Source organism: Dermacentor silvarum, chromosome 3, assembly GCF_013339745.2.
Source record: "Dermacentor silvarum isolate Dsil-2018 chromosome 3, BIME_Dsil_1.4, whole genome shotgun sequence".
NCBI classification, from domain to species: domain Eukaryota; kingdom Metazoa; phylum Arthropoda; class Arachnida; order Ixodida; family Ixodidae; genus Dermacentor; species Dermacentor silvarum.
Genome location: NC_051156.1, coordinates 138,009,243 through 138,024,696, shown reverse-complemented (window position 1 = coordinate 138,024,696; position 15,454 = coordinate 138,009,243). Strand labels below are relative to the sequence as shown.

The following is a 15,454-nucleotide window of genomic DNA, read 5'->3' as shown; positions in this document are numbered from 1 at the left end:
ATATTTACTGTCATTTAGTGCAGCACTTTTTACAGTGCACGTGGTACGCTAATGGGCTAGAGCACAGCAGTTCGGGCCACGGTTGATTTTAATGAGAAGCAGTCTTAAGCTACTTACCCGGGTTGTTTTTTTGCGTCTTAACCGGTCGTCAGGGTGTCCTGCGAAAACTGGTGTTTATGTCGTCCTGACGATAAGACGAACATATGAGTAAATGTCTGATGAGGAGGAGGCATATCACAAACGGTTATCGAACCTGGGACCTTCCGCTCTGAAAGTTGACGCTAGGCCACCTGCGCCACCACGTCTCGGATGCGTGAGCGCTCAACTAAAGAGGATAGTTGGACTAGTTAGCGCTGTTGCTCTTGCTGCGACGTCGTTTCTGGCACGAAAAACACGAAAACGCGACAGGGCTACGCTCTGACCAGTCTATTCTTTTTTACGTTAAAAATTGTTTTTCTTGCTAGAAACTAATGACCTATAACAGCAATTAGTCACAGGGCCGTTGTAGTTCGTGCAAGAGAGGTCTCAAACAAGAAAGTCGATGAAAGGTTTATCGACTATTAGGGCAATCTAAGCATACACCAAAGGGCCGGTGCAATTCGCTAGTCGCAGTAATTGTACTTGCTCCTGTGCGACTGAAATCATCTAATTAAACGAAGTGATATCTTACATAAAAATCAAACGATTATAGATCACCGCTTCACATGTTAAGAAAGAAATCAATACGCACTGTATATACGCAATGTTGGATTCCCAATTCGTCATCACCGAAGCCTGTGGCATAAGAGCTGCTAGATGTCTGTTGTGCAGCTGGTGAACGTTGCTCAGGTCTCTCCAATTTGTTCCGATTTTAGAGCGATAGCTCTACTACTCCGGGTCCAAACACAGAAAACGCCTGGTTCCGTAAATCTGACCTTCAAGCTCAGTCAAAGTCAAACTGGGACTCAGCCTGCCACAACCGGCGGCTGCTGCATCCGTCGCGTGGGCGCCCAAATCTTGAAAGCGATCTGCGATGTGTATACAAAGTGCGCCGAGTGCTGGTAGCTTCGTATGCGCTATGCTTTCGACGCTTAGCTCGCGTTAAAGCGAGACGCAGCATTTATTTATTTATTTATTTATTTATTTATTTATTTATTTATTTATTTATTTATTTATTTATTTATTTATTTATTTATTTATTTATTTATTTATTTATTTATTTATAGTACCCTTAGGGCTTACAATAAAGCATTACAGAGGGGAGGGGCTAATAAATACATATAACTATACAAAAAAAGAGAAAGGAAAACACGAATACTAATCAGATGACAATGCATGGTACAATATGTAAAAATAATGCATGTAGAAGCGACACACTGAGCATATCGGGGTAACAAAAAATAATTATACAAAGAAAAACAGAAAACTTGGGTAATACAGATGAAATATAGATGCACGGTATATAGGGCAAGTTAGAATCAGGCGATAAGCACAGAATGATAGAAAATGAAGCATAATACAAATTATACTGTTTGTAGATTAGGTAGATAAAATAGAAATAACTTTTAACTAATACAGATCAGGAGAAAACGGAACTGCTTCGCTATACATTCACATCAAGGCATACTAGTTAACGTTAGTAAGTGCCTTATTGAAGTCATCGGTGTTAGCTATATTAACTAGCGGATCCGGTAGGTGATTTCATTCCTGGCATGATTTTGGAAGAAATGAATTACCATAGGTAGACGTCTTGTGGAATGGGATGTTCACCTTATGACGATGGTCCAAGCGTGCAGAAGTAAAAGAGGCTGGTTCGATAAAGCGTGACTTGAGTGCGTGAATTAAATAGTATATTTTATGGAACAGAGAAAGGCGAGCGATCTTTCTGCGTTTGAAAGGAGAGATATGTTGAGGGCAAGTTTCATGCTAGTTGCGCTTGTCGTGCGCTGGTAATTGTTAAGAATAAAACGAACGGAGCGATTCTGCACAGCTTCTGAGCTGTTAATAAATGTTAATTGATTAGGGTCCCATATAGATGATGCATACTCTAGATTAGGCAGTATGTAGGTGACTTATATAACTGAAAGCATGAAAAATATAGCATGAAAACCAATTCGCTCGCGGCTGCCGACGGCGCCGAGCAGCGTCTGTGTCCTTTCCCAAAGCAAGCAAAATTGTGCTATCGCTGGACAAACTTGTTTTAACCGCGTTCAACCACGGCATTTTTTTTTTTTTTTTTGCCATGACGCGAAACTTTCTGTAAGCAGCTGCAACAGCAAATTCAATAGTCAAATGTATAGAAAATTCGTTTCTCGCTGAATACGCGCCATATGCGTGGTTACTGCAGCGTACTAGAGTGTCTTTCAAAACCGCTAAATATGATCGTGTTAAATTTAACTTGTACTTAAGGTATTTAGCAATCACTGCAACCACTGTCCTAAATGAGCACGCTTCAGCAGAGTGTGTGCAGAGTCAAGCTCATCGAACATCTGGATCAGCAAATTATTTTTTGCCGATATCTCGCAGTAACCTAGTCAAGAACAACTCCACATCAGGTTGTTGAACGCACATTTATTGCATCATATTAGGTGAAATGCTTCGTTTTTTTTAATGTTTCAGTCTATGTGACTGTGCTTGCACGGATAAAGGGTAAATTCCTTTCTTGCACACGGAAGAATATTTTTATGTTCTATCAGAAATGCGAAACAAGGTTCCGTGATTATTCGTATGGTATTCAAAATTTTTGCTACTGTACAAAGCTTTAGATGAATGTGTGAGCGCCAATTTCTCCGTGTTTACATTTATTTATTCCATCTTAGAAGATAAGTTTTCAACCACCCTTCCACAGCATCTACAGGGGCGGTGGGGGGTCACGCGCAGTAGTAAATCGGAGCTGACACAGAAAGGTCAACCAAACTGTTATCCTGAGACAGAAGAGTGGGCTACGGGCGTTCAAGGCATTTATCAAAACTTTATGCAGTACAAACGCTAAAATAATGTCATAGGGGGGAAATAATCATGGAAATCGAAAGGACTCGACGACGTTGAGTGTCAGGCTCGTTGCGGGAGTGAGCAGCGTGGGCGCTACGGCTTGAGCAGATCTCGGCACGCTGGGCCGAACGGTGCTACGGCCGGCCCATACATCCACGTCGGGGTCCATCTCTCGCCGAACGTGCCCTGTAAGAAGCGCAGGCCGGCACACTCACTCGTCAATACACTCTCACTTGCTCGTTTGAGAGACCCGCGGGTGTGAGTGAGACACGAATGGTGTGAGCATGAACGGGACTACGTAGCTGAGTGCCAGTGAGCCTGTGTATAGACGTGGGTGTGTAAGCGCGAGTTAATACCTGTTCCCGTCAGTAGACGTGAGTATCAAAGTGAGCGAGGACCAGTGAGTGTGAGCGGGCGTGAGAACTTTAGAACTGTGAGTACGCGCAGATGTGGACTTGGCCGAGTAACAATGACTGCCAGTAGACGGCAGTATATGAACGTGAATTCATAACTGTTCGTGTGGGTAGACGTGGTATGAACGTGAGTATACCCTCGGTAAGTAGGCCCGCGTTGCGTCGACGCTCGCCGCCATCGCGCGCTCTTCGCCAGACGCGAAAGGCATCGCCGACGCGTCGCCGGCGCCTCCGGCGAAGACGGCGGTGGCCTCCCGCGAAGGGGCGGCGGCCTCCGCGCTCGCCATCTCGACCTCGTCTTCGTCCCGTTCCTCGGCTAGGCTTAACTGGGCCAGCTCCAGGCTCTGCCGGTTCACGAAGTTGTCCTCGTACGACCGGCGACGGTGGGGCATCGCTGCGGCGGTCGCCGTCACCGCGGTCGTATTGCGCTGCATTCGAGCCGTCTTGGCAGGCCTGGCACCAGGGCAGCACCTCTTGACGGGGCTCAGCTTGGGCTGGGCGCCCGAGGAAGAGCCGGCCTCACGCAGGTCCCGCTCCGGGATCCAGCCGGTGAGATGCGACTCGACGACGCCCCTGGTCGACAGCCGAGTGTCTGGCGAACGCACGTCGGCACTGTCTCCCGAAGCGAAATGCCTGCAGTAGAGAAGGATGTCACGCAACGGTGTATAAAAAAGGGGCTGTCTGCTCGGAAGTCTATATTTTAACCCTGTAACGTACAGCGTATCATATTTTCAAGTAGAAGTGACGATGAAGAAAACAGCAGTAAAGCTGTGAATGATGAAACTATAGCTTTTTATTGGGTGAGCTTGTGCCCAGGAAAATAGGCTACAACCAACGAACAACGATATCGGCGAACACTGTCGGCGGTGGTCGAAAATCTGATCAGCAGGTATAACGCGTCGGCTTTTATACATTAGTCATCGAAGTTTCCAGAGTAATCGCTGGTGCCGGTGTGTTTTCCAGAGACAATTCGCGTCGCGCATACATGCCATCAGATTACACAAGGTTCGGTGACAACAGAAAGCGGATACAACCATGGATAAACAAACTTCATTCGAGAAACTTCCGATACATTCAGGCGTGTCCTGCGCTGAGCGATAACACTTGTTAGACGGTGAAACGCGGTCACCAGGGAAAGGTAAACACGTGCACGTGTCAATATGTATGCTACGCCGACTTTAAGTACATCGTAATACCGCTTTAAGCACAGGAAACCTATCGCACAGGAAGCATTTTCGATACGCTGGAGCGAGGTCCGTTTAACTAAATACTAAACTGATTAAACTGTTTAGGCTTTCACTGAAATAATATTTCGATTGTGTCGAAACAATTATACCAACGACTTGTTTTCGTGAAGAAGCGCGGCGAAGATAAATGGTACGAAAGTAGCTGTGACAGATACCACTTAGGTTTCCTAAAGTACCCTTCAAGGCCAACTGAAATAAAATTTTAAGCGTGGTGAAAAAAAAAGTCCCAATCTTGCGCGACAAGCGAAGCATCGATTTCTACAGCAAACTAGTGGACAGCTAGATACGAAGTAAGGATAGAATTTTTATCGGCCGTATAAACTCGTAAACATAGGCACACTAACTAAATGAACAAGCACGGTGCCACGCTCGCATAAGCAATCATGAACACACCTCATCCGATGACCAAGGAAACTTGCTGCCAAAACGCTGGATTGAGAAAGCGCGGCAGCGAGCGAATTGACCTTCGTGCTGCGTCTCGCATCAACGCGAACTAAGCCGCGAAAACACAGTGCACGGCGGACTGTGCACCCGTCGCAGATGCCTCTCAAGATACAGCGGCCCAGGCAGATGCACGTGGTGCTGCGGGCCTGCTTAAAATTTTCGGAGGCGACGTGCTGGGACTAATTACGCCATATATGCTAACCACCAAGGCGCATGCGTCGTCACTTAGGTGCGATATAAAGGCTGCTGATAAGAAAATTAGACAATCACCAGCCCTGCGCAGCTTTGCCAAGATTGCTTTAATAGTACGAGCAACCATGAGCATTGTATTACCAAAGTCAAATTTTGTTGCCAATTTACCCTTAATAAATATTAACACAGCACAGAAGACGGGAGAACAATATGACAGACGATACAGGCGAATTTCTGCGCTGGTTGCGGAAGGGCGTAACGTGAATGCAAATTCGCAATGAGAAACGTTGACATCCTCCTGAACAGCAGTATGCCGACGCAGTTTAATTGTAGTTTTGTGTGGATGTCGTCCGCTTTCATTGCTTCGTGACAGTTTCAGGTCAGCGTTGCAATTTTCGCTTCCGTCTGGCGAGACCTAAAAAACTGCTGCTTTCTTGCATTCTGTATACAGTTCAGTACTTCGTCGTGTGGGTTGCGCCTTACACTTCCCTGCCTACTCTTGCACTGGGTAGGGATGATGATGATGATGATGATTCATTGGCATCCCCTTTGAAACGGGGCGGCGACAAATAGTCACCTAGCCTGCTTGATTTAATTAGGTATACTATACCTGTTCTTCATCTAGCATTTTTGTATACCTCTCGTTATTATTTTTTTTTAATTTTTCCTTTTACCGCTACCTATGATTTTAAGAGATCAGGTCGTATCCATCTTTTCCCTGCTTTTTTCTGTAAATGAGGTATTCTGTAAATGTCCACCTAGCGGACTTTCCACTTCGGCCGCCGCTGATTGGCTGGAGCTGAACGGTCCGCACGGCAACCGTAGGCATGGATACAGTGAACTAGAAGTATTGGGTAGTGGAAAGAGCGGAGGGCTGGGCGCACAGGCAGCGTGAAGCCAAGAGCGAAGACTCCCGCTAGGGGCACTGGTGTGCTCTTCCCGAGGAGACCGTGCCGGTTGGAGCCCGCGTTGCCCGCGTAGCTGCAACCGTTTTACCGCGTCGTTCTTGGTGTTACTAGCCAGCGTGCTTTTCATGTTTTTGCAAGTGAAGCTACTGAAAGTGCCGAGCGTGATCGTTTCTCTGTTCGATGCTGCCCTGTTGTCGCTTTTTGGATAACGCAAGAAAAAAAAAGCGATACGCATTGCTATGCGCCCGGATGCAAGAGCGGGTATTCTGGTTTTTGAGAAGTACATGGGCGCACGTTGTCTCTTTTTGGAGTGCCTAAAGACAATGACCGGCGGAAACAATGGGAGAGGAATCTTCACTGCAAAGATAAGCCACTCTCCGAGACTTTAACTGTGTGGAAGAGGCACTTTAAAGCGCATTTTATTTTGCGCCACTATGTTCACTTCATCGACGGTGAGGAAGTAAGGATTCCTCGAGGTAAACCGGCGCTGTGCGACGCCGTGGTGCCCACGCTTCTTCCCGATTTGACATCCTACCTCTCATAGGAAATGCGTCAGAGAAGACCGGAGAGAAAACGCGTTGCAGTGTGCCCAGCTGCACGCACGAAGAAGGTGCGTTTGTCTCGTCGCGGCATTCATGATTCATCATCCCAAGATGATGGTGCGGATGGCAACGACAGCCTGGATGTGACAGCGCCCCAGCATAATCTTCAAACGATCGTAAACAGTGTGGATATTAGAAAATAAATTCTTGGTGAATTGTTTGGTTGCAGGACGATCCGAGACATCATTTAAATAATGACATCCAGATTTCCAAGCTAAGGTCTGCGGCTGGAATCCGCTTCTGTGGAAAAGCTTCGTTCGTTTTTGACATGCCTGACCAAATCGGTGCTGCACGCAGGTGGTCGAGGTCGCTCCCTGTCCGCATTTACTGCTGTTGGCCTGAGAGTCGCAGTTGCAAGGGTTTTGTCATTGCTGACCTGCATGACAAAGAATGTTAGCTACAAGTACTTAATGACCTCAAAGCTGAGTCGGGACCCAGTTGAAAATCTCTTCGGTATAGCACGGCAGTCAACCGGTTGCAATACCCATCCAGTACACAGTTTCTCATTACTGCGTCTTGCCTACGTATTTATGGGCTTGCCAGATCTGTTGCTAATGGGAATGCTGAGCCTGGTGTTCTTACAGCCCTCCTTGAGATGGAATGCCCAAAGCCTGGCAAAACTGACATAATCCAAAGCCTTCTTGATGATGATGACATTCCCACTGCAGGGTATCAAAAGCAGGGCCCTGTACCAGGCTATGTCTCATGTGTTCAAGCAAAAAGTGACGACCGGATCATTTTTTATAATTGTGGTTATGTTGCCAGAAAGTTTTTATTGAAATTGGAGTGCGATGAATGCCCCAAATTGCTTCTCCCAAAGAAGGAGGATGTTGATAGTCTTGCTGCAGCTCAGTACACCAAGCTGTACACCAGTACACCAGGAGACAACGGTGGCCTACTATATCCAACCGGATGGCTTTTCAGGTCAGATCAGAAAACCTTTTCACAGCATTTTCAAGATCATTCAGTACACAGGAGCTGCATCATGAGAGTGTTAAGGATGTTATTACTCCTGGTAAGAGAAACCGCCAAGACCGGAGGTGCGCCAGCCATGCAGAATCTTTGACGGTGAAGGTTGTAGGTTCTTATGTTACCACACACGGCTGCACTTTTTTGTGAAGTCCTTAAACCGCTCCAAAGAGTCGGGTGGCCTCAAGATATCTGAAGTTGAGCCGCTGTACGTAAGTGCGTGAAATGGTATTGTGTGCTCTCTACCGTGCAACTCATCTGTTGCAGAATGTTTCTTGAAAATGCCCCCCCCCCCCCCTACCTACTGATACAGGGATTGAAATCAACTGTCTGCAGGAGGCTCACGCTTCGGAAATGCACATGTCCATCGCTTGCTTAAATCGTAATTATAGCAAAATGCAGCATTATGCATGCATTCAGCACAAATTTTAAGCTAAACATTTCGACAGAATTACCTGTCTGGTTGGAAAATTTGATTAGGACATGATTAGGACAGTGACTCCAACCAAGTAAGGGTATTTATTAACCCGACGTAATATAAACCGCATGAAGGGCACCCTACCCTCTGTGTATGTCCATGGCCTTGGCGACATGGCGAAAAGAAGAAAAGACCCCCGCTCTAGGTCACAAACACCGAAACATCTCCCTCCGCCCCCCCCCCCCCCTTCAACGGCTTTCCCGCGGGTAAAGCGTCCCCCAGCATCGGTCATCCCAGTCGATCAGCAACGTCGCAGCCTCCCCACCCATTCGCCATTTACGTGTGTCAATAAATACAGGTGCCCTGTCAAGTATCTCCCCCCCCCCCCTTACTTTATCTCCCCTTTCTTACGATGAACTTTTGAAAAGCTGCATACCGCCACCTCCGAAGAATACCTCCTGAAGAAGGAGCCGAATTGGCTCCGAAACGTCGGGTTAATACATACCCTAGTACTTGGTGGGAGTCACTGTCTAAGTCCTATTCAATACAAATGTATTTTCTATGTTTCGAACGGGACTTGTGACTGGTGCAACTGGGTAAAAAAAGTGAAATTGCCATGCTAAAAGTGCACTCTGCCGCTGCAGCGCGAAGTGCGTGCATCGCGATAACATACATTGTAGGTACGTACAATGTATGTTAGATCTGTACCCTGCCATCCCAGGGTACAGATCTTAGAGTTGCTTAAATAAAATCATATTGAAATATTTGGCATGAGGAAAAATGAACACAGCACTGTGAAACTCTGTGCCGCCGCACTCGCCTGCTGCATTCTGCCGCCGACTCCCTCGGCCGGTGCTCGGGAAGTGAGCGCGCGCGCCATCTGGTGAGCTTCTACACAATATGCCTCGCGCCGAGGCCGCCGCTTCTTCCACTACCCAATATTATCCAGTGCACTGTAGGCATGGATAACCTGAGGACAAAACAGAAATAAGTCCCAAATAGAGCCTGTCCTCAGGGATCAGTCTTGTCACCTTTCTCTTCAAGGTCGCCATGAAAAACCTCTCTGAGCATCTAGAAAATGTCCCGTACTTTCGTCACGCAATATATGCTGACGACATTACGATATGGACAACTCGAGGCTCGGATGGAGGACACCAGGACGCCCTACAAGCGCCGGTCGACGCTGTCACCAAACACGTCGAAGACTGCAGCCTGGAGTGCTCCCCAGAAAAATCTTCGTTCTCAAAATGAAATCAGAAGAAAAAGCACAGCTAGAGAGGCCATCGAAATACACCTCAACCAGAAACCTATACCCAGAGTCCAGACACGACGCATATTAGGCGTTCACATGCAAGATAATGGTCGCGATAAGACACTATAAACTCACTAAGATAGACGGCCTATAGCGTAGCTCGCATGATCAATCGAGTCATCAGTCGCAGACATGGCATGAAGAAAGAAGGCCTACTACGCTTGACTTATAGGCTCTTATAGTCAGTACTTTCACGTACGCGACACCTTATCTCAGCCTAACATCAACAGGAAAAACCGAAATAAATGTGTTACTGTCAGAAAAGTACAAACAAGCCCTCGGCGTTCCTCCACAACACCTTAGAGGAACTAATTGAAGCACACCTACATGCGCAAATCACACGCCTCAACCTCACTAGAACAGGCAGAACAACTCTTCGAAGGTTGCAATACTCCGTGGCGACAACCAACAGTCAACAAGTACTCCTCAAGTTCCTACATAAGTAAATACTAGTGGTCCCTATTCCGCGTAACATGAAACCGGAATGTCACTTGGGCAGCAGAAAAGCACGAGCCAAAACAATAGAAATATAATACGGCACTCTCTCCACTGCTCATTGGACAGATGCGGCCAAGTACCCGAATGGGGAGAGCATGGTGATTCACGTGTTTGGACATAGACAGGAGGAACTGGTACGTATCCGCCTCCGTTCGTACGCAAAACGTCGCCGCAGAAGAAAAGGCCGCCATTGCCCTCGCCACCTCGGCATCGAGACAGGATGAGGAAATATATATTATTGCGATAGCAATTATATGGCCCCTCCCAGTGGATTTCTGCCATCGGCGTCGTCGTCGCTGTTAGCGTTACCGTGAGGTTCCGTATGAAGTCCAATGGCGATGAAATCGTCGCAGCACGCCGTACGCGGTATGTGCGAGTGAAAGCCCACAAGGGACGCGTGCTTTCACGGGGAGCAAACGCACGGCGGAGAGCAAACTTGACTTCTTCCGTCGAGCGAAGGGCCGTGGGGGGACGGGAGGGAGGGAGGGGAGGCGAAGTTTAGCTGAGGCACCAAATGCGTATTTATATAAAAAAATTGTCGCAGTTTCACCCGAAAGGCGAAGCACCAATTGCGATAGCAAATTAGTAGAGAGCTATACGGAATAAGGATAGCAGTTTTATCAGCTGTATAAACTTGGACATGCAGCAGCACCACCAACGCGCAGAACTGATGTCGACGCCGTCGGCGTCTTGCCCGCATTCGCACCGAACGCGCGCGGAGTTTTTATATAAATACGTATTTGGTGCCGCAGCTAAACGTCGCCTCCCCTCCTTCCCTCCCGTCCCCCCACATCCTTTCGCGGGACGAAAAAAGTTGCATTTGCTCTCTATATATGGAAAGCAGGAAAGAGACGCTTAATTCTGCAGCCCTTCAGGGAGCACGGCGCAGAACGCGCGTTTGCTCTCCGACGTGCGTTCGCTCCCCGTGAAAGCGCGCGTCGCTCCCGCCCTTTCACTCGCACATACAGCGTCCGAAACGCGACGACGATTTAATCGCCGTTGACGTCATACGGAACCTCACGGCGACGGCAGAAATCTGCTTTGGAGTGTCCATATAATTGCTATCGCAATAAAACGTTGCGAGGCGGGAACGTGGTAAAGACTTCCGACGCTTCTCGACGAGTGTCCCGCTCTGATCTCGTCGAAAACCTTCGAGCCGCCGCCAGAGGCACCGGCAACAGTCACCAACGACGCGCGCGTTCGGTGCGAACGCGAACAAAACACCGACGGCGTCGACAACACTTCTGCGCGTTGCTCGTGCTGCTACATGTCCAAGTTTATACAGCTGATAAAACTACTAACCTTACTCCGTATTGCTCTCTACTAATTTGTTATCGCTATTGATGCTTCGCCTTTCGGGTGAAACTGCGACATTCTTTCTTACAGATTGTAAGTCAGCATGTCGAGCCTACGCGAACGGCCATCTACATAAATTAGCATGCGATATTCTCAACCGCCTTTAACCAAACACCCCGCGCCACGAAAACCTGGACACCGGGACACGAAGCCGTCAGCGGAAACCATCATGCACACACGCTAGCCCGAGGCCACTGCAACCGGGCACTGCAAGAGACGCCAGAAGACCCCAGCGCAGAAACACTACGCGCTTACTATGGGATACTTCAGCACTACCGCCTTTCTAGAAGAACGATGCCTCCACCACACCCATCCCTCACCAGAGCTGAAGCCACGGCCTGGAGACAACTCCAGACCAACACCTATCCTCCCCTCACACTTCTCCATGCGACGTACCCCACCCTTTATGAACCCCTTTGTCCTTTCTGTACAGAGCGAGCTACCCTCTACCATACCACATGCCAAGCAATCCCTAATTAGTAATAACTCCCCAAACCGAAAAGCAACACATGTCAATGGGACATGGTGCTGACCATCACTGCAGGATCAGTGCAAAACTGTTCGCCAGAGCCGAAAGTTCTGCCACCGCCTTGGAGCCCTGGACTCCACCAACCACGGGGATCCAGCCCTCTCCATGAACCATCAAAATAAAGTTTTCTGTCTCTCTCCGCTTGCACAAACGAGCCAATCCTCGACTAAAAAAAAAAAAAAAATTGGATCGCGACCGCAAGCGACCGTGTGACACGGGGGCTATTGCGCGAGCTACCGATTTCCAAATCAGCAATCTAGTTCGTTTATTCTGCCACCTTTCATTACACACCAATACCTACACGACTGTTGCCATTTATGATCAAACAGCACAGCTGCTAAAGTAACGAAAAAAAAAAAACGATTCACCTTGCACTCGGCTGCGCAACGCTTGAAACAGCGAAGCTGGGCGATCGTAGCCCAGCATTTTCTGGAAGTGCGCGCGAAACCACGTTCCAATGCCGACATCGCGTTCCAGGAGACCTACTCCGTGAATGCGTCTGTCTATCTCGCTCTAACAGCGCACAAAACCTCTTCACCTCGCAGAGCACGAGCGCGCGAACGCGCCAGCTGTGGACGAAGACGACGACGCTCGAACGCAATCATATGGTTCCCATAAATGCATGTTCTGCAAGCGTGGCTCTATAGCCTTGTGGTTAAGACAGTCGCTTTGGGACCGGGGGCACGCGGGTTCGAATCCCGCCTCGGCAACAAAGATTATTTCTGCGTATTTTCTCGATACGCACGACGAACCACAAATTACGGCTGCTTAAACAGCTTCGATGGTAAAAGAACGCACGGTCTCTGCAGCGGTTACAGTGATAAGACCGTGCGAGAGGCACAGACTTCGCAAATGCATACACTTGCCTTGCGGACATTGTGTCAGTGTCTTCAACCGCGCTGTAAGCTGCGCTGAAACGCCGATTTCAGGCTGACGAAGCGACCGGTGGCGATTGGCTTCGACGATGGTTCAACCCAGTTCATTTTCTCGGGACCAGGATGTTACGAAAAAGAAGGAAGTGCAGCGCGAAACCGACGGCTTCCAATAAGGCTGCCGCACGCATGGCGAGTCGACTAGACGCGACGACAGTCAACGCACGCGCGCACACTTCTCACCTACTTCAGCGCTGAGGCCGCTACTAGTCAGACCGCACTATCTGCGCTCTCGGGTGGACGTCCTGGGAATCGCTGTAGGTCTGCACATGAAAGCAGTTTTTGCTTGAACGAACAGTCATCTCGATACTGCCTCTGCTAACAACTACTGCGCCCAAGGAGGCGCCGCGAAACGCCTCAAGAAAACGACGGTCCAGCTGAGTACCTAGGGAGATCGACTGTATGGCATGTCAATTGCACGTCGTACAAGCCCAAGTGAGCGAATACTTCAGCGACAATAAGTTCCTGTTGTTGAGGCACTGGCAAGTGGCTTGGGAAATGAACCTCAATTGTTCTGGACGCGTGCTTGAAACATCTGGCAAGATAGTACTGGTAGTGGCGACTGCTGTAGGCCTGCTTGTGGTTACACAGTTGACCCTTGGATCATTTCGCCATCCGTGGCAGCAGTCGTTCATGGCATGGCACACGCGGATTTCAGTTTCTGAATGTCTTCACCCGCACAGCATTGACGACCAAGATTCCAACAGAAATCTTCTGGCACCAGCGTGATTTTCTTACGAAACAAGTGAATCCAAAAAACTTTAGCGGCGTCTGCAGAGCAACAGCTTCGAAAGATGTGTTGTAGATGTAGTAGAAATGCGAGATGTCCCTTTTGACGGCACTGCAGCTTCGGCCAACAGGACTAGGCAGGAGCACCATGCAGCGGTATCTACTGGTGGTAGGGCTGATACAACACGTGCGAGAGGCACACACGAACTTCAAGCACAATGTCCATATAACTTGCACGTTGCCCGCGATGCGCATCGGTGTAACTGGGTCCAGAGTAGTCGCCTAGCTCAACGACGACTGCTTGTTACTGTAGCTGCGCTGGTCTAAACGCCTGGTTGGACATTCGATGACGGACGCCCAAGCGAACACGGCCAAGGAGTTCGTTCCAATTGGGACGCTGAAATGCTGCCTTCGAACGATTCCTTGAACTTGCAGACACGAGCTCGTAAACCCGTCAGCAACTGTATGATGGCGCAGCGTTGCAAAGGAGTCTCAAAGGACGGTTTTGGGCGATGTCGGCGATAAGGCGACTTATTTTTCTTCCTTCGACCCGTAGCGTCGAGGTTTCGGCGAGACTCTTCACAGGTAATCCACTGAGCCTGCGAGATCCGCCGGCGTCGCGGAGCGGCATTACGATAAAGTAGGGCGAATGGGCACTGCAGGCAAGTAAGCACGACGGTGCGAAGGCGCGAAATGGCTGCGGGCGAGAGGAAACAGGAGACTCATCACGACGAGAAATGTTTATGGTTCGGGGTCGACTGCGCCAGTGAACGAAACGATTTCGAGAACGGAAACAAGAAATATCAACGCAAGTATAATGTATTCATCCTTAAATAAACAGGGAGAGTACCATGAACTTAATATTAAAAATAACTAAAGAGTCGACATTAAGAATCAGTAAGTAATCTGTATTTTGAATAAATAAATCATAATTACTGCGAATTTATTTGCCTTTCCGCTATTTGAATTTTCTAATTCATTGAAGGGTTTGCGTCCGCTAATGGTCATGACGATGGCGATTCGTCCACACATGGAACATACCATGAGGCTGATTGGACATGCAGCAAACATTTATAACTGCAAAAAAGAAATGCTAGAGTTTGCATAAAAAAAGGGAAAAGAAATGAACTTGATATGGAATCGAAAAAGAAGCAATAATTCATTACAATATTAAAACAATCATTTAACAGAAATATCGCAAGCTCCTCCAGAAACTTCAAATACTATTAAATGAACGCAAACAGCACAATTTTGAATAATTTGAAAGAAGTAATCGCAAGCGTGAGAGGACGAGGAAAATGCTACAAAAAATCAGCGCTATGTGGAGAAACGGCAGTTAAAATGAAGATAAGTGATGACTTGTTTCTTTGCATAATTTCCCCCCGGTTTAGAGTGTTCTTCCGCCCGATTCTTGGCCACTCATTCTTAGGTAGCACGCACTGCCGCAGCTGGTCATCATCATCATCAACATTCTAGAGTTGCCGCGATCAGACATGCTCCTTGACGTGCTGTAAATTTCAGCGACTGATACATAGGCCTGTGCGAGACTACGACTCTTACGCTGTTTCCCTTTGAAAGCGAAGCTTTTCTTTTTTTTTTTTTTTTTTTTTTTGCCTCTTCCCCAGAGAAGAGGCAAACACAAACCTAACAAAACCAAGCTTTGCAGAAGAAGAACGTAAACTTTATTATCAAATCGATAAGATTTGAGTCCGGCGTATTTTTAGTGGGTCTGGGCACCCGCCGCGGACGCGGTTCCGAGACCTTGTCTCGAAGCGGCTTCCTCGGCTCGCTGGACGGTCCAGAGCTGTACTGTCAGGTTCGAGCTGAGCAGTGCGGTCTTCCAACGCGAGCGGAGGCTGGCGGTCGAAGAGACGGAGGTGTCGACACTGCCCGAATTGTTTGTTATGTCCTGACATTCCCATAACATGTGATTAA

General features: G+C 48.1%; 1 protein-coding gene across 1 annotated transcript; it reads right to left on the bottom strand.

The window, feature by feature from the left end:
* Positions 1–2,822: 2,822 nt before the first annotated feature.
* LOC125944356 (uncharacterized) lies at positions 2,823–12,735 on the bottom strand. Its single transcript, XM_049664752.1, has 3 exons — positions 12,725–12,735; positions 3,521–4,016; positions 2,823–3,156 (listed from the first exon to the last, which is right to left on the bottom strand). Exons 1-3 carry the CDS (start codon positions 12,733–12,735, stop codon positions 3,064–3,066), a joined length of 600 nt encoding a protein of 199 aa, XP_049520709.1. The 3' UTR covers positions 2,823–3,063.
* Positions 12,736–15,454: the final 2,719 nt, after the last annotated feature.

Bases quoted from the DNA above. Each gene is read 5' to 3' on its own strand.
- LOC125944356 (XM_049664752.1), bottom strand. The intron at 3,157-3,520 runs GTATACTCACGT...CGCTTCTTACAG, and splicing joins CGCGGGCCTACTTACCGAGG to GGCACGTTCGGCGAGAGATG.